Source organism: Alexandromys fortis, unplaced genomic scaffold, assembly GCF_014885135.2.
Source record: "Alexandromys fortis isolate MF-2015 unplaced genomic scaffold, M_Fortis_MF-2015_v1.1 scaffold_5, whole genome shotgun sequence".
Classification (NCBI taxonomy): domain Eukaryota; kingdom Metazoa; phylum Chordata; class Mammalia; order Rodentia; family Cricetidae; genus Alexandromys; species Alexandromys fortis.
The window spans coordinates 10,298,220-10,316,674 of record NW_026067924.1 but is presented as its reverse complement, the minus strand read 5'-3'; the positions used below and the strand labels follow the sequence as shown (position 1 = coordinate 10,316,674).

General features: G+C 47.8%; 1 protein-coding gene across 3 annotated transcripts; it reads left to right on the top strand.

Moving 5' to 3' along the window:
• The first annotated feature begins 222 nt into the window (after positions 1-222).
• Positions 223-17,666, top strand: Irf4 (interferon regulatory factor 4). 3 transcript variants are annotated; one of them, XM_050142763.1, is made up of 9 exons: positions 223-278; positions 1,460-1,707; positions 2,651-2,837; positions 3,679-3,767; positions 4,370-4,511; positions 6,131-6,238; positions 8,384-8,737; positions 12,241-12,353; positions 14,293-17,666. In XM_050142763.1, the coding sequence occupies exons 2-9, from the start codon at positions 1,492-1,494 to the stop codon at positions 14,431-14,433; spliced, it is 1,350 nt and encodes a 449-aa protein (XP_049998720.1). In that variant the 5' UTR covers positions 223-278; positions 1,460-1,491; the 3' UTR covers positions 14,434-17,666. The 3 variants fall into 3 exon arrangements, with proteins under 3 accessions (XP_049998720.1, XP_049998719.1, XP_049998721.1); XM_050142762.1 differs by having other exon boundaries at positions 4,367-4,511; XM_050142764.1 differs by lacking the exon at positions 6,131-6,238 and having other exon boundaries at positions 4,367-4,511.
• The last annotated feature ends 789 nt before the right edge of the window (positions 17,667-18,455 follow it).

Here is an 18,455-nt window from a genome sequence, read left to right as displayed (position 1 = left end):
AGTCAGAGCTTGTCCGCAGGGGGACAGCCCCTGACCCTGTGGGCTACAATCCGAAGCTCCTGTCCCAGCCGGATACCCTCCTTTGGCCTCGCACGCGGCAGGGATGGAGGGCTGGCCCGGTCTAGGCGAGTCACGCCTTCGCAGGCGGAGCCGCCCCGCCCCGCCCAGCGCAGAGCCCCGCCCCGGCTCTATAAAGTTCCTCTTTCTCACCTCGCTTTCCGAGTTTCACCACTTGAACTTGGGACCCTTTGCTGCCCTCAGCTCAGAGTGCGGGTGAGGTAAGGCCTGGAGTCGGGCAGAAGGAGGAGTATGATGCTAGTGACAGGACAGGGCGGGAACGAAAAGCTCAGCTTTCATCCCTGAGCCCAATCCCTGAGGGAACGTGGCGAGATAGGGGTCCTACCGGCTCCCCCCAGTCTGCGTTGACCCGGGATATGTGCACTGTGGGTTCTGTGTGAGGCTACTTGGACGCCCAGAACATCCCCACGGGCTGGGCGGGACGAGCTAACGGGACTGTCTTACCATCAAAGGAGCACACACTGGCGGCAGCTTGCCCGCAGTGGGACAGCCACTGACCCTGTCTGTTTCCGTCGGAAACTTCTTTCCCAATCCTGGTTCATAAAGACCCAAACTCATTGAGGACTCCAGCGCGATTCCTAGGCTAATGGCCAAGGAGAACTAGGAGCTCTAAACTTGGGGCGCTCAGAACCCCTTCCCCACGCCCTCCTTCGCTTCCCGCGCAGGGGAGCTGGTACTGTCTGCAGCACCCAGTATTGCCAGATTCTCCTCAACCCCTGCCTGGGGTCGCACCGAGCCTCTGCAGGCTGGAATCTCCCGCTTTTTGGCTGCACTGCTCACCCCAAACCCAGACTTCCACTTGTTGCTTCCAGGGCCCACGTAACTGTCTCTGGCTGGGTAGGTAGGCCTGGCGTTATCCCGGGGACAAAGTGAGGGTGTCAAAGAAAAAAAAATCGAGGGAGAGGAGAGGAGAGCTAGGTGCTCCACATCTACCATGGGCACAGGACCTGGACAAGGGCTAGTCCACGTGCCAGGTCCTTCGCGCCTGGAGCAGCCTACCCCAGGAGGGGGACGAGGGTAGAAACAGAGTGAGGGGAAAGTGGGGTGAAAGGAGCCGGCAAAGAGGAGCAAGTAAGCAAACGGGGCGCCCAGGATGGCACAAGACTTGGAGTGTTCAGAGAGTTGTGTCTCTAGGAGCTTGAGATGGGGAGCGCGTTAAAATAGTGAACAGTGAGTGCAAGATGGGGCGAGGTGGTGCGCGCCAAGGGATGCTCTCCACACCTTCGCCAAAGTACCTTCTCTTGGGGGACTCTGGCGAAACTGCTCGCGAGCACCTCACAGCCTTAGGAACTCCGGGGCCTCGTGGTCACTGCAAGAGTTTGTGTCAGGATGCCCCGAGAGAGATGCGACGGTGGCTGCAGGGAAGTTTGTCTCCCCGCAGCGCGCGAGCTCGGGAGGAGATTGGCACGCGGCATGAACCTGGAGGCGGGCAGCCGGGGCGCAGAGTTCGGCATGAGCGCGGTGAGCTGCGGCAACGGGAAACTCCGCCAGTGGCTGATCGACCAGATCGACAGCGGCAAGTACCCCGGGCTGGTGTGGGAGAACGAAGAGAAGAGCGTCTTCCGCATCCCGTGGAAGCACGCGGGCAAGCAGGACTACAACCGCGAAGAGGACGCCGCCCTCTTCAAGGTTACCGGCAATTGGGATCCTAGGGCGGGAGAGAGTGGGGGAAGAGAGGAGAGTCAGACAGCTCTCTGGACTCTCTGTACCTCCAGAGCAAGGGACCGGGAGGTCGGGTAGGCCCCGCGAGGCAGAGGCCTGAGCGTCAAGCGTGGGGTCCTGCTTGGCAGAAGCCCGGGGGGGGGGGAGAAAGAGGCTCTAATCTCTCTGGTGATTACACTGCCGGGAAAACCAGGTCCCCATTCTTACTTGAGCATCCCTGGGGCGCAGAGATGCCCTGAGGCTGGGGCTCCTGTTCCCTAGTCCCCTAGGCTATTTCCTGCCACTGTCAGCACCGACTACTAGGACCACTCTCGGCTACCCTGTCTCTATTTGTCTACTTTTCTGAGTTTCTCTGGGTTTTGTTTTTTTTTTTTTGGTTGGGCTCCTCTGTAGTCTGGTTCTAGTTCTGGAAGCTTCCATCTCTGTTTCTGTTCTTTGGGTGACTTTGTCTATTCCAAGTGTTCCTCTGGGACGCCCCCCCCCCCACGCCTGTGAGTAAGGTCCCCAGAGAGTTGGCTCACTGAACTGTGAAGCCCCCAGCCTCCACCTGGCAGCAGGGTAGGGGAAGGGGACTTCCTGCGGGAATTTGTTCAAAGTACCTCAGTGTGACTTCGTAGATGTCCTCTCTGGGGCCTGCCCCTCCGCAGCAGCTCTGCAAGCCTTAGTCTTATCCACACTTGATGCAGGCACTTGGCACCTAGAGTCCACACTAGCGGGGGGGGGGGGGGGGGGGTCTCCCTATCTCACCACAGGGCCGTAGGTGAGAAGTTCTTACCTTAGCGGAATCCGGTATCATGTTCTATGTTTGGGGCAGCAGCCAAGCTGAAACGACAATCTTCCTTTCAGAAATACAATTTGTAAATTCCTTGTGAAGACCTGAGCTTTGACTTTTGCTTCTCTTCACTCTTAGGCCTGGGCGCTATTTAAAGGAAAGTTCCGAGAAGGTATCGACAAGCCAGATCCTCCTACTTGGAAGACAAGATTACGATGTGCTCTGAACAAAAGCAATGACTTTGAGGAATTGGTAGAGAGGAGCCAGCTGGATATTTCCGACCCGTACAAGGTGTACAGGATTGTTCCTGAAGGAGCCAAAAAAGGTAGGGGATTCCCCCGATGTAGATCTCAGGATAGAGGCAGCGTGACACTCACAGATCCCAATTTCTACTCGGGCCACTTTCTACTTCTGTTTTGTAGATTGCTACCTCCTGCCCCATGGCCAAGCCCAGCAGCCTCTTTGCCCATGCTCTCTGGGTTATGAGTGAAAACCCTGTGGTATTAGTTAAAGATTATGTCTCAGACTTTAAGCCCGGTGGGGGCGTGGGTATGCCCATGCAGGCATTAAAGTGTTCCGGTTACTCCATTCAGTTAGGATGTGAATGAACCAAATCTCCAAACAAAAACTGCAAGGTCCACTAAAGTTTTACTTACCTAATATCCTCTAATAATTAAGCATTTTTAGAGGGGAAAGCACATTGCATACCCCATAAATATTCACACTTATTGTAATAAGAATGTCAAATTTTCTACAGTCTGCTGGGGTACTTATGAAGATTCAGATCTACGCTTTCCTCTTTCAAAGATTCCAACTGGTGTGTCTAGATCGGAGCCCGGGGAATATGTGTTTGTTCCAATCAGGCAGGATGCCTCAGCTAGGCACCAGCTCACTGCCAGAAACCACTCACTCGGTGGATCACAGAGCCCTGCGTGCTGTTTCTTTTTCTGGCTGTCACGCACAAGTCAAAACTTGTTTAAACAGTGTAACGGTACAGACAAATAATAGCTGGAGGGAATTGCTTGAAAATAAAAAAAAAAACCTGATTGGTTAACATGGCTATGCATTCTAAGAATTAAATGCTCAGGTATTTTTCTAAGATTTGCTATTCAGTTAAGTCAGTTCCCTCTTTCAGTGCTGTTTCTTCTTCTTCCCCAAACACGCAGGAGCGAAACAGCTCACTCTGGAAGACACACAGATGGCCATGGGCCACCCCTACCCCATGACAGCACCTTATGGCTCACTGCCAGCCCAGGTATGTGGGGGGACTGTGGGGCTTGTGGGAGGCTAGGCTGAGTCTTCTGGCCAGCTCCACCGAGAGGGGAAAACACAAATGAAAACAGCGGGACTTGCTGTTTGCTGTGGCTAGGACAAACCCCTGGCCAGAGAGGATGTTTCAGTTTCAACATGGTGTCACTCTCCCTGGTGGTTAAGTTGGGGAGTCTGATGTGTCCCACCTATTGAGATGTGCTTCTCTACTGACGGCCAGTCTTCTGGGAATGAGACCTTTTGTGGAAGTCAAGGAATTTGGAAGTAGGACCTTGTCATGTGAAACCACAGGGCAGCTGACTTCTCTAGGCTTCCCCGACGTGAATTACAGTACTGTTTTATTCTCTTTGGCGGCTTACAAAGGGCAGACTGCGCTGCAGCTTTTTTGGTGCCATGCTCGGGCCATATGATGAAACTTTACAAAAAATCACAGATTAACACAATGTCCCCCATTGTGCCCCTAGACCCTCTATGGCTGTTTCTTACCTACTGTGATAGACAGTGCAAACTACTTTTTGGACAGGATGAGTTAGCTGCTGGCCAGAAAAAGGTGTTTTCCTCTTAGCAATGCCTGTGCTCTGTCAGCAGGTTCATAATTACATGATACCACCTCACGACAGAACCTGGAGGGAATATGCTCCTGATCAGCCACACCCAGAAATTCCCTATCAGTGTCCTGTGACGTTCGGCCCCCGCGGCCACCACTGGCAAGGCCCATCTTGTGAAAATGGTAAGGAATGTGCCAGGGAAGGAGACAGAAGAACAACCTGGGCTCAGGGTATGGGCACCCCTGGGTGACCCTCCTGGCTAGCACCATAGGGCTGTCCCCTTCCACAGAGATGCTGAGAGACATCACATGAAGACTGGGGAGGGTGGGGGCTGTGGGGCGGGCTCTTGCCTTGTCCTGTAAGATGCTGAAGTCCTGAGAGCCATGAGAAGTATCACTCTGTGTGGGAACTTAATTAAAAGATCCCAGAAATCCTTTCAAGCAGCTGAAAAATGCCCCCTTTTTAGTAAATAGAGAAAAGCGTGGGTATCTACAAGTGCCCAGTGTCAATTATAAAACTTGTCTATTTGTTTTTTGTTTCAATTGTTTGGTTAACATGTTCTTAACTCTCCATAGCATCATGTTTTCTTTGTCATATTAGGACAGAGGGGCAGATTTTTGTCAGCCTTCCCTCTGAATTGTCCGTTATTACTGATAGAGAGCCATATTATCTCCTGAGTCTATTTCTTCCAACTCTCCTGTAAGGGACCATACTACAAACTGTGCCCAGCCCACCTTTCCAGGGACTTCAGGAGATCACTGTTAGTTCATGTCTTTTGAGTGGTGAGTCATTAGTAGCCGTTCTTGGTACGAAGGGAGGAACAGATCACAAGTAATCCACAAAACTTCTCTACAAACGAGTGTCAAGCTCCAGAAGACCCACAGGGTCCCCAGATACTAGATGAACTCCCACAGAAACAAACAAACAACAACAAACCCACCAATTAACCGGACACAGAAAATTCCACAAATTCTGTTAGGCGAAGCTTTGATCATTTGGTATTTTATTCAGGCGAGAGCACTGGGCTGCACCCTGCGCCCCTTTTAAACTGTGTGTGTTAAGGGGGAGTCTTGCTAAATTCCCCAGGCTAGATCACTCTTTGAACCTCTTGCCTTGAACTCCTGAGCAGCTGGGATCACATGTCTGTACCACCAGGTTGGGCTTCAACCAAGCTTTTAGGACTTCTAAGTTTATTATTTAAATAGAAGTCTTGATACAGGTCACCACACATGTAGTCCTTTTAGATTATTCTGGGAATCATTTCCTTGTCACAGTTTCACTGCCCCCCCCCCCGCCCCCTAGCACCTGCATTCCATACTTGCTTAGACTATTCTTGGTTTAGTGTGCCATAACTTCTTGGCTGCTGGGGAACATGGTTCAGTTTCCCCCCAAACTTACAAACAGCAAGGAGCATAAATGATGACCGACCAATTTGTTAAGTTTTTAACCAGCTTTTATCTAAATCTGAACTCTGGCCCCGCTGGAGATGTGACGTGTGGGCTGGTGCAAATCCCTCTCCTCCCGGGGCCCCAGGGTCCTGCTGATGGGATATGCAGAGAGCTCCACATTTCCACCAGGGCTGGGCTCTAATTCCTTCCGCTGCGCCACTCTGCATTTTCCCCCACTGAACTTGGACTCTGCCCTTTGCCTCATAATCACGTGCTCTGCTAGCAGTGGGCGTCGGGAGCCTCTCAAGCTTGGGTTGGAAGGTGACAGGGCGTGGCTCCTCCCAACTCTATAGAGCCCCCCTGCACTCGGACTTTCTGCTTAGACATCAACTGATTTTTATTTGCAAACACAGGTTGCCAGGTGACAGGAACCTTTTATGCTTGTGCCCCACCTGAGTCCCAGGCTCCTGGAATCCCCATAGAGCCAAGCATAAGGTCTGCTGAAGCCTTGGCGCTCTCAGGTGAGTGTAGCGCTCCCTTTAAGGCTCTCAGGGAGGTGGCATCTCTCCTCCGGGTAGGTTGGGTGAGGATTTAGATTCTTACCTTGCTGGCCCTGGGGTCTGGAGTGGACATTCACCCAGGATCTGCAAATATCACAGAGACTAATCTCTGCAGGAGTACCAACTAGCCAAACACTATTTGGATGAAGTCCTTAACCTCTCCATTACCTGCCCAGCTTTCCAGGAATGTGTAGCCAGGCTCCTCCTCCAGCCAACATCACAGAGCAGAGAGTCTTCATAGGCATAAGCCTTTTCATTTCCAAATGCTGTTTGTCCTTTCAGCATTAGCCACAAACAGGTGGTCCTGAACTACTCCCAGGGAATGCTGGTTCTGGACCCTGGTCTCTGAGAAGTTCTTATGCCCCCCAAAGGACATATTGCTCTGTCTCCCTTGCAGCTTCGACAGAATTTCTGATCATGCATGGATTTGATCTGATTTTAAAGTTCTGCTACTAATTAAGCCTGAGCTTAGAGATGCCTACCTGTTTTAAGGGAGCCCCAACACAACGGAAATATGCAGCCATTTAATCTTTAGATGATTTTTTGTATGTTTTCAAATGGGTGAATATTAAAGATAGTTTGCACATTAGAATTCCCACCATGCCTATGGCTGCCTTAAAAGTCTGAGATTGAAAATATCAACTAAATTGTAACAGCTTTAGGCACTTCCCTTGCTCACAAGGGAGGAATAAGTCTTGACACCTAGTTCCTTCCAATTCTGATGCTCAGGGAGACTTTGTGAGCCACTTAAGAGCAGCAGAGGGACAGTTGTGAGCATTAGGGCTTGCCACTGAGTCTAGAAAGCCCCAGACCCTCTTCGGGAACACCTAAGACTTGTATGAGTGCCCCAAGAGTAGGAAATAAATATCTGGCTATAGCTCTGCAATCTGGTGACTCTGGTGACATTAAATGAAATGAAACCTGCCCTGCCAGTCACCTCAGATGGCCAACGCCCCCTCTCTTTGGGTTCATTGACTGACTTGCTCTTTATAGCAGCAGAAATGGGAGACACCATGATGTGGGCTGTGTCAGAATCTGCCATTGAAGAATACAAGGGTTTTGTGGGTTTCTTTTTCTGGTTTGCATAATTAATTATCAACCCGGGGTGCACTTTTCAGAAAGCCATTCTTTCCAGGCATTGTTTGGGCTCCAACCCCCACCACAGGTATCTGTCTCTGCCTGGGGAGCCCTTACACACCCAGCCTGCCCTTTAAGACTGTGGGTGGTGTTCTAAAGCGGTTTCTGAAACAATAAAATCATTTGTCAATAATGTCTTAAAGCTGTAGAAAATATAGTTGTTGGGTTCTTTTCAAAGTTGAACACAAAGTTTAGAGGGATTTTTAGAAGATTTAACATTAATTTTTGGCTCTTAGAGCATTTTCTCATCAATTCCTTTGTCCCACCCAAAGAAAATAAAAAAATAAGAAAATAAAAGTATCATTTTTTCATGGCCCAGAAATCGTAATTTCATTGCTTACTTCCAACATATGTACATGAGAGTTTGTTGGTTGGTTGTTGTTGTTTTGTTTTTACTTAGATGACATCATGGTGATACGTTAGGGAAGTTTCAGAGCTGCCGACACATTTGGCTTGTCTTCTGAGATGTTTCTGTAGTTTTTAACTAGTGAAATTAATCTTAGGGTTCAACTTCAAAATTAAAATGGATTTGGCTGTGAAATGACTTCCTATTCAGTGGTGTTACTTCCTATTTTAGACAAAATGCCATCACTGCTAACATCATCGTCCAACCAACCCACATAGAGGTGCTGTCTAGTAAAAACGGGCTGGAAATCCAAGCAATACACCCCTCCCCCAAGATGAGTAAATGACCACATCAAGCTTTGAAAATGGTCATGTTAGAGAAATAAGTTTCCTTCCAGTTTCTTTGTGGTCCAGGAATCTGCAGGGGACAAGGGCAGCTCACATCTCCCAGACTTCCTTGGCCCTGCAACCTCCTGCTTGTTCATGGAGCATCTTGACACTAATGTTCCACCTACTGTACTGATATGTAACACATATCAGTGTTGTCGTTGAGTCTTTGGGCCTCTGAGCATTGTAGTATCCGCCCCAGGTCCATCAACACTGACTCCAGAGTTCTCTTCACAGACTGCCGGCTGCATATCTGCCTCTATTACCGGGATATCCTAGTGAAGGAGCTGACCACATCCAGTCCCGAAGGCTGTCGGATCTCCCACGGACATACCTATGATGTCAGCAACCTGGACCAGGTCCTGTTCCCCTACCCAGAGGACAATGGGCAGAGGAAGAACATCGAAAAGTTGTTGAGCCACCTGGAGAGGGGACTGGTCCTCTGGATGGCCCCAGATGGGCTCTATGCCAAAAGACTCTGCCAGAGCAGGATCTACTGGGATGGGCCCCTGGCATTGTGCAGCGATCGGCCCAACAAACTAGAAAGAGACCAGACTTGCAAGCTCTTTGACACGCAGCAGTTCCTATCAGGTAATATACCTCACAACCTGTTTGATGGAGGTGGTGATGGGTGCTGGCATTGGAAGGTCCCAAATGGTGGAGTCTGCCCAGGCAAGGGTCTTCCTCCTGAGATCATGAGCTCACCCAGGAATATGGTTTCTGTTTGACTCGTGTCTTATATATTTGTCTGTTGTGTGCTCCCCTTATTAATAGAGGACCAGGAAGAGGGTCCCTATGGCCCGGCCAGGATATACTATGGTGCAGGGTGATATCTTAAGTTATCATTATTATTGTCAGTCTTTCTTTTGAGGCAAGAGCTATGTAGCTCGGGTTGGCCTAGAACTGGAGATGCACCAACACACCTGGCTAATGAAGTAAAATGTGGGGTTTTGGCAGCTCGTGCCTCTCCACCATCAAGGTTCCACTGTACCGGCTCTATGCTCTCCGCAAGTTTATCTGTTGATACTACAGCTTCTTAGTGGTTCCTAGAAAAATGAAGACGGTTAGAAGCATATTGTTAACATTCTTGGTCAGGACATGTGTCACCCTTACGGAAGTGACTTGTTAACATTCTTGGTCAGGACATGTGTCACCCTTACGGAAGTGCCACACTGCAGGTGGGACCAAGGTGGAGAGTGTAAGGACCAGCTTCAGCAGGGAGGACACGCTGAAAAAGCTTAGCTTTATCTCTGGCACATAAAGGCTTCTAGTCATATTTTCCAGAACCTGTATTTCTTATTGTTTACATTTTGCTTTTGTTTAGTTAAGTTAGCCCCAAGCTGACTTCTATGAAGTCATTCTCTATGCCACTGTGGGGTGCCATCCAGAGGGTTTCCCTAGCTGTCTGAGACAGGATGTCTTTGGGGGAGTAGGCTGCTCTGCTGGCTGCTCCCCATCATATCTTGAGCTCGCTTTTTCCTGAAGCCCTTCCCATACAATCCACACCTCTGACTTCTCTTGTGCTTTCCATTACTTGAACCTGAACTGGTTTTGCTCCTTTTATCCGTGCATAGCAGGGTAGCTTAGAATGCATGTACACTGTGTAAATCACACTAGTTAGCATGTGTATCATCTTGCATGCCTATCTTTTTTTTTATTCTGTGAAGAACACTACTTGAAATCTACTCTCGGCTATTGTCAAGCATGTGGTCCATTATTGTAGTCATGAGGATATACCATTGTTGAGCTTGCGTTCAGCAAATTCTTGTCTTAGTGAGAGCCTATATTCTTTGACCCATAGCTTCCTAACCACTCCCCACTTTGGGTGACCACCATCCAGTGCTACTTTTATGAGTTCAACTCTATGAGAGTCCACATGGGGGTGTCGCGCAGTATTTGTCTTCGGATGCATAGCTAATTTCACTTAGCGTGATGTTTTCCAGGCTCCTCTGTGTCGTTACAGCTTGCAGGCCCTCCTTCTTTATAAGGGCTTAGTAATATTCTTTTGTTATCTATATTGCATGGCATTCTCTTTATCTGTGTGTTAATTGGCGGGCACACAGGATAACTCTTTATCTGAGATGCTCTAACTGGTGCTGTTATCATGTGGGAATCCAACTATCTCTCCAATATTGATTCGCTCTACCTCGGATGTGTACACAGGGAAGACAACTGAAGCTTCCATGTGCTTCTTCCTTCCATTCACTTACAAGTCCCAGCGTTCTTGGTGCTAGCGGCGTTTCCTCGGTCTTTTGAGCTTCAGTAGCCAGCATTTGCTTACGTTCATCCAAAGACTCTTATTTCCCAAAGCAAAGCATGTTCCTTGATAAATACTGTTTTCTAAGAGTTGGGGCACTAAAAGGGAACCATCTCAGGCTCCAAGGCAGCTGTATAGGGAAGACCCTCAGAGCTTGGCAAGACTGTTTTGCCTCCCTTGTAGTGAGTTCTAGTGTTTGTAGTCTAAGGCAAAGAAGAGCAACTTCTTGGGATGGTCATCTGCACATCCTATGTTTGCACTGGGGTCTGGAAGTCCTCATGCGCCCCTCCCCACCGGAAGATTACCACCAATTCCCTGCTTGACTAAGGAATACCAGAACAATGATGTTTGCCAGAGCTGGGGCTGGGAAGTACACAAGCCTTGATTTTATTTTTTTTTTTCTGCTGGGGATCCAGGCAGAAGGCTGGTGCCACAGTGGAAAGAACACTGCTGGCTGGAAATTCACTTTCTCGGACTTATAGTTATCCATAAGCAAGAACTGTTCATTTCTGTTTCCCCTTTCTGTAGTGGGACTTGTTCTTTTGGCATCCACAGCCTCCACAGTCCCCAAGCGGCAGAACAGCCTCTGCAGCTAGGGATTCCAGCTTGTTCTCGAGTTAGCTGGCTGAGGTGGGCTTTCTCGGAGACTTGTCCTCACTTGCTCCTCTGACTAGCCTGTGGTGTGGGTGTCCTCCCAGGCTCAGGGCTATGCCCTTTACACACTGTGACTGAACCACTTGGGTTTGATTTGAATTCTGGAAGAAGAAAGAGAAAGAGAAGCAGGAAGTCGGTTCTGTGAGCTTCTAGAAGCTCTTCAGTTGCAGAGAGCAGTGGAAATCTTTGATATCTACCCATTCAGGATTTGCACCCTACTAGGGACAGTCCCTAAACGCTACAGGGTTGAGCATTCATATCAGATAAGGGCAGAGTCTTCAGGGCTGCTCTGCAGGAGGGCAGCTCCTTTATGTCAGTTTTATGAAGACAAGACCTGGGAACCCAGTGCCAGGAGGAAGAGTAAAGGGTTGATGTCAGTGATTGAATGTGGCTTTCTTTTTGTACTTAGCAGTGCTAGGGGTGGAACCCGGGACCTTGCACACGTAAGGCAAAGTCAAATGCTCAGCCAGCGGCAGAGCCCCCGGCCAGGGAGAGGTTTCTTTTCAACAATGTTCTTCTCTGTTTCACGGCTCTCAAGAAGGAATACCCTCAGCAGGCACATCCTTGCCAGAGGGGTTTATCAACCCTCATCCCCCCCCCACCCCCACCCGCCATTCTTACATCATCATTCTGTCCCCAAAGTGAGACTGAAGTCTACTCAGGTCATGGTTTGGAACTTTAGACATAGTACCCTGCGGGACACTCCTGTCAACAGCTGGTGTGGGAGACAGATGCCCTCGGCGCCCAAACACCACGTGGCCACCACGGGTAGGGCAGCGGTGTTTAAAAATAACCTCAGGCCACCAGAAGGTTTTGCCTTTTGAAGTTGAAATGTCTCCTTTGCCTGTGCTCTTTGTTTGCTTCAACAAGGCTACTTTTCTTTTGTCTTTTCTGTCCTCCCTCACTTCCTTCTCTCACCTTGTGCATTTCCATGAGTCCAGTGTTGCAGAACCAAAGTTCTCACGCTTCCGTTATGTTCCTCAAGCAAAATGAGCTTATGAGGTCACATATGAACTTGAACATGAGGTTCTGTGTCTGGGGTCTGTCCCGAGAGCTAGACTTAGGTAAACAGAGCTTGGGCTCCCCCAAAGCAGAATCACACGTGGCTCTTGTTTTCCATTCTGCCCACTTTACCAGATGTCTGAGCAGGTTTTTTTTTTTTTTTTCCTTTGTGGGTTCCCAGAGCTGCAAGTGTTTGCTCACCACGGCCGGCCAGCACCGAGATTCCAGGTGACCCTGTGCTTCGGCGAGGAGTTTCCAGACCCCCAGAGGCAGAGGAAGCTCATCACGGCTCATGTGAGTTCCCAGTTACATCACTGTCGAGTCACACACTGTGGAGCAGTCCCTTTTAGAGAAGTGGCAAGCGAAGAGCAAACGTCAACTCACCTGGGAAAATAAACGCAGCCCTTAAAATAGCAGAGGAGGAAACAGGCTCCAGTGAGCAGCACAGCTCAGGGTGACAAGCTTCCAGCCAAAGTCTGTCACCACCAAAGCAACAGGGTAGATACCTTCAACCCAAGGCTCTGTGTGTCCGGTATTCTTCAACTCTCGTTCTAGAGGAATTTTAAGCAGTTGATACCAAGAGCTTCCCTCTGACCTCTCTGCTTCTTGTGGGCTGTCTATTCTAGTAGAGCTTCCTTGAGGGGAAGAACTTTCCCCACAGGGAAGCTGCCTGTTGTATATAATGTAGGTTCCCTCCAGATAATTCCTAGGACCTCTTTTTTTCTGTGGAACTTTGGGGAGTTATTTAATAGTTCGACAAGAGGTCTGTGGAGGAGGCCTAAGTCTTCCCAGAAGTCCAGGTAGGCCAGTCTGTCCTTACGCCCAGCCCAGTTTAAGATGCGTGCAACCGTGGCCTGTAGATATCTTTTGCAAAGAAAAGATAACAGATTTATTTAGACAATGTTTAACAGTCATTTAATAACTAAAAAGCAGTTCTGAATACCTGATGTTTTTAATTGGAAGATTTTCCTCTGTTGCCTGTCTAGAAAAGTATCCAGTACCAAGTCAATGTTACATCTCCAAATACCCACGATATTCAAATGCAAAGGGGATTTTAGTTCTGAGAGTATTTCTTAGTAAAAATTAAAAGTCAGGCATACAACTCAGTGGTAAACAGTTGTCCCGCACTGGTAAAGCTTTGGATTCTAGACCCAGCTGGGGATGGGGGTGGGGCACTGAAGCTGAACACTCAGCCTCCCTTTCTGATTGCAAAACAAAATCCAAGAAGCAACTATAATCCTGGACTTGAGCATTTCCTCAGTTCTATTTGGTGGCTGATACAATAAGTTTGTAATCGAGTGGGTGAGTCTAGCATTGATAAGCAGCATTTTAAAAGTAGTGAGAAAATTCCTGCCTCGATCTGATTTGAAGGATTTTTGGGTGCAGTGGGGCTCCACAAGGAAAGGCAAGGGCGGGCCTGTAGGCAAAGGGCCTCAAAATGCTGCCCTAAGGTCCATAGGTGGAAAACATACTCAGGCGCCCGCTCACGGACTCTCTTGGTTGTCTTATCACAGACTTAATTCATGTAGGTGATTACAGAGGAGTCATATCGGTCATTGTATATCAAATAAGAAAAGTTTTAATGCATATGTGATTGGTTGATAGAGATCATTCAGCCTGACTTGGAGAAGGCTGGCTTTGATTGGGAACGTGATCTATGCTCACAAACAAACTAGATCCACCAGAGCCAGAGAACCACGGTTTGCCATAATGCTGTTCAAGTGTTTGTCTTCTCCCTGTGGTTCACAGTTGTACATACTACACAGTCATCCGGTCATCCAGGGTGACCCCTCTCCCTGTGGCTCAGAGCTGTACATATCGCATGGTCTTCTGTCTGTTCAGGGTGGCCCCCTCTCCCTGTCAAACTCAAGAACCTAACTTACCCTGAGTTTTACTTACCCCATTAATTAAATTTTAATTTAATCACCTGATAATGTCCAGTCATTCAGTCAAATAAATTCCAAGAGACAATTGATTTGAACGATATGCCATATTCAGCTTCAATTATAAAATCAAGAATGCTGTTTCCAAGATATGGTCTTCCAGGTGTTGTAAGGGCAAACAAAACTGGTTTTTCAAATGGCTCTGAACATGTTTTTGCTATGTTACCTTATACAACTTGGGGTTGTGCTTAGAGTCTGAGGGTCATTTCATGACGCTTCAACTGTATAGTGCTAAAAGAATGCTTTTTCACATCTACTAATGTCTCTTTTTAAAAAATGTCTTATTAAAGGTGGAACCTCTGCTAGCCAGACAACTGTTTTATTTTGCTCAACAAAACAGTGGACACTTCCTAAGGGGCTACGATCTATCTGAACACATCAGTGCTCCAGATTACCACCGATCCCTTCGTCATTCTTCCATTCAAGAGTGAGCCAGCCACACCAAGGATTTGGCTTCGTTGTATATACTCTGACATGGCAGCTGATTGACGCCCCCTTTTTTCGGAAGCGCTACCTACCAAGTGGGTTCACAGTTGAAGACACCACCAGCAGGGATCTGTGATGAAAAACAGCTCTATCTGCTCAACAGAGGCACTCGTCCCAGAAGAGTGACTCTCATCCAGGTCTTGACAAGTGCTGGTATTTTGGTGACCGTGCCCTGGCTTCTAACTGTGAAACCTGATCTGACCAGTGATGTGTTTACATGTACTTAAATGCCGGCCTGAGCCTGGTGTAGACCGGCTTTTGCTTGAAGGCTGAAAAACTGTCGGTATGAATCCCTGACTAGAGAAGGCAGACTTGAGCAGTCCATTTCTCAGGAAAGTAAAGTCTAAACTGGAGACTATCCTGCCCACCCACAGAAAAATGTGTTCTGGAATGGCGGGGATCATGTCTCTCAGCCTTAGTCTAGGTTGCAATGTCCCTGTCACTCAGTTTCTGCAAGTAGACCCTGTATCCTGTCTGTTCCTTCTCCTTGGCCTTCCCTCACAGCCAGCTGGTGTACTCTGTGGTCACATACTTGAGCCAAAAAGCATCAGGGATACATAAGATGGGGCATTTTTAATGTCCTTTCTAACAATGACTACAAAGCATTTTTCTTTGTCTCCCTTTATTATTTTTTTCTGAAATAAAGGAAGAAAGGAAGGAAGAGAGAGAGAGAGCTAGAAATCAAGAGACTGAATACTAGAGGTAGTTTTTTTTTTTTTTTAAGTTCTGTGCCATTTCCCCTTCTATTTGTTTTGTTGGCCATCCGTAGTCTCCATGGCAACACTGGAGGGGAGGAGCTTTTGTGCAGGTTAGGAACTATCAGGACACCAGTGGTTCGGCTGACTGAACAGCTGCAGAGTCAGTAGGCTGTTTCTGTTTATTTTGTATGTTAGATGCTTCCTTGTGCCAGTAATAGTCAGACAGTCTCAAAATTACTAGACTTTTCCCAAAATGCATTCTTTCACAGAATTCCAAGAGGCTCATTTGCCTTCATAAGTCTGGCCCCTTATTCTCTTGCTACTGTTTTTGTTTAGGTGACTTTGCCATGTTCCAGGATTTCCCCCTACCACCTTGTATTTTCTGTTTCTCCCAGGCTCAGGAAGAGTCAGCTTGTCTCAAACACACGACACTCATTTGTTTTGTTTTCTTTCTTTTTTTTTTTAACATGGTACTCTTTACTATTTCTTAAGTTACTCCACAGTATATATTCAAAGAAATGGAGCATTGGAGTGTCATTTTTTATGTTTAAAAAGGAGCCTTTGTGAAATAATACACATTATGAAAAATATCATCAATTAGAGAAGGGGGGAAACTGAAAAGCATTTTATGTTTAAATCTTCCTTCCTAGAATTAGCTCTGAGAGTTCAGTCTGTTCTTTAAAGCTGTTTAGTTTTCTATACTTATGCATGCAGATGCCTTTTACCTACAGAGAGAGAGAGAGAGAGAGAGAGAGAGAGAGAGAGAGAGAGAGAGAGAGGTGGTGACAGACTCTTATGGACCTGACTATGCAGCCTTACCTCACCTTTTGAGTGGCATGTGGAATTCCACGGCAGTGTGCCTGGCTGTGGTTTAGGCATCTCGTTAGCTACTTGTCAGGGATGCATCCCAGCAGCCCACTGAGTCTCGTGAACGGAAGTCATTTATACATCTTATAGATGCAAAGCATTCTGGGGTATATTATCCCAAGGGAAGAAAAAAAAAAGTGAGAACCGCTCGAAACTGTAGCTATGATCCTGGAGAGTATTTAACCACACCCTCAGCTAGCACTTCGCCAAAGTTCTCTGGCCTGTCCGGTATGACCACGACTCTTCCTCCCCCCCCCAAGCAGACGCTTCATCCCAATTGCCATGTGAATTCTTTTCCTCTACCTTAACGCTATGCCGTTTTAGCAGTGAAGCTGAATTTTCTGGAAAATGCTTGGTCGTTTGGACCACCAACTCCTATCTCACTTTACAGCCATGCGTGCTGATGGCTCCAATCTTGAGCCACATGTTGGAAAGAGAAGCACAGAACGGTCAGGCAAACGTTCCTGGTATAGAAAGGAATGGCCTCCTCATCCCTTTTAAAACAAAGCGGCATGCACGTACTGGAATCTAGTTTTTCTCATGGGAAGATGTTGTGGGAGAGGCAGACTGAGGCACACTGCATCATGGGAGGGGGGGAGTATTCTTGTCCTTGGGCAGTCATTAATGTTTAGTTTAAAATTAAAAAGCCCCAAATCCCTCTGTTGTTGTCCTAGACAAAGAAGGTTATAGAAACCACCTTTTGAGATCCGGCTAGACTCTGGAATTGGAGCAATGAGGGGCCTGCCTCATTGTGAAAATACCAGGACTGTAGAGGCCTGGGTGGACTGCCTGACTGGCTGTATGCCGGGTATAAGGTATGCCACCAGGCTGAGTTGGTGAGTGGTTAAGGCATATGTGAGGTACTCTTACTCTGTAGAGGAGTTGAGTGTGAGCCCCAGCAGTAGAGGATTCTGGGAGTCTAGGTGTCATGTCTTATATAGGAAAAGCCTTCACTATTGCTTTAAAAACTTTTATTCCATGGGTGATATTTTGACCAAAATTCAAACAAGGTTTAAATGCCCTTTTGTTCCTCCCTCCTTTCTACAGGTGAATATGTTGTTGTTTGTTATTGCTGAAAATTGTGAAATTGTTAAGCTCTCTGTTTTTGTTATTTATCTTCCTAAATCTCGTGGCTGCTGTATCCACTTTGATGTTGCCATAGGGTCATACATCTATTTGCAAGTCGCCTCTTCACTACTTGAGGCCTGTGCTGTATGCGGGGACTCACCCAGTCTTTGCCAACTGCTGCTCACTGTTACATGAACACGGGGAAGGTCGATTTTCCTGGATCCATTTTCACCGCTTGGAGAAGCGCATCTCCCAAGATTACGAAAGTAGATCAGAGAAAGGCCAGCAGGCCAGCCCTGTTAGACACTGAAGATAAGCTTCACACTCTTCAAGGGAAAGACATCCATGCCCCCTTGCTCCTATGCCCTGTGCACCCACTTCATAGCAAGAGAACTGGGTCAGAGCCCATACTTTGGAGGTCCAGCCATGACTGAGCCGGGAAGGCAAGGATGCCTCCTATTCTGCATGCGGGGTTAGCATATGCCATACATTTTGCTGTAATACTTGCTTCACAGAGCGAAGTGTGTTTTTAAATATTTGATAAATAAAGGATTTCTAAGAAGATGGACTGTGGGGCACATTTACTACAACCCTGGCAGCCTTTGAAATACTTCCTCCATCTGCTGGGCTCTTGGGGAGCCTGTCAGCACCCTACTTCCTTCCTGGCTGCCTGCGTGCCCTTGAAATCAGAGCACTATTCAGCAGAGGGGTGGGGGAAAAGGGAGGAGGAAAGAGGGAGGGAAGACAGCAAGCTAGCTCCACGACTGTGCCATTATAGACCTAAGTCTAGTTTTGTCTGAAGAGAGCGCCTAGTCACCCTGCGCTCTCTTTGCCCTGTCTTTTCCTCCCTAGAGCTGTCTTCTGAAAGGCCTGGTGGACCTAGTGATTATATTTTTTTTCATTTTAAGAAAAAATAATTAATTTATAGTATGTGTGTGTTTTCCTGTGTGTAGGTACATGTAGGTGCCTACAGGGCCCAGAAAGTGGGTCCAATCCCCTGTGGCTGTGTTACAGGGGGCTATTAGCCACATATATGGGGCCTGGGAACCGATTCCCATTCCCCAGGAAGAGCAGCAAGTACTCTTAATGAAGGTGAGCCATCTCTCTAGCCAGGCAAAATAGTCTTTAATTGTTTTAATGTTCGATTTTATACTTCAAGTCCCTCTGAGCTTCTCGTCACAGGGGTAACACAGAGCAAGCCAGCATTCTGATAGGGCAGGTTTTGGGGGACAGGCACAAGGTGCACAAAGAATCCTGGTTGTTACCTGGAACTCCTTGACTGGGATTCTCTCTGAGAAGCCAAGCCAGAGAATCTTTCTCTGCTGAATCTCTTT

What these genes read in the sequence shown, in the direction of transcription:
- Irf4 (XM_050142762.1), top strand. Translation starts at nt 1,492, where the DNA reads ATGAACCTGGAGGCGGGCAGCCGGGGCGCAGAGTTCGGCATGAGCGCG. An exon ending in TCCTGAAGGAGCCAAAAAAG is followed by an intron (nt 2,838 to 3,678) that starts GTAGGGGATTCC and finishes CCAAACACGCAG; the next exon opens with GAGCGAAACAGCTCACTCTG. An exon ending in CACGCAGCAGTTCCTATCAG is followed by an intron (nt 8,738 to 12,240) that starts GTAATATACCTC and finishes GTGGGTTCCCAG; the next exon opens with AGCTGCAAGTGTTTGCTCAC.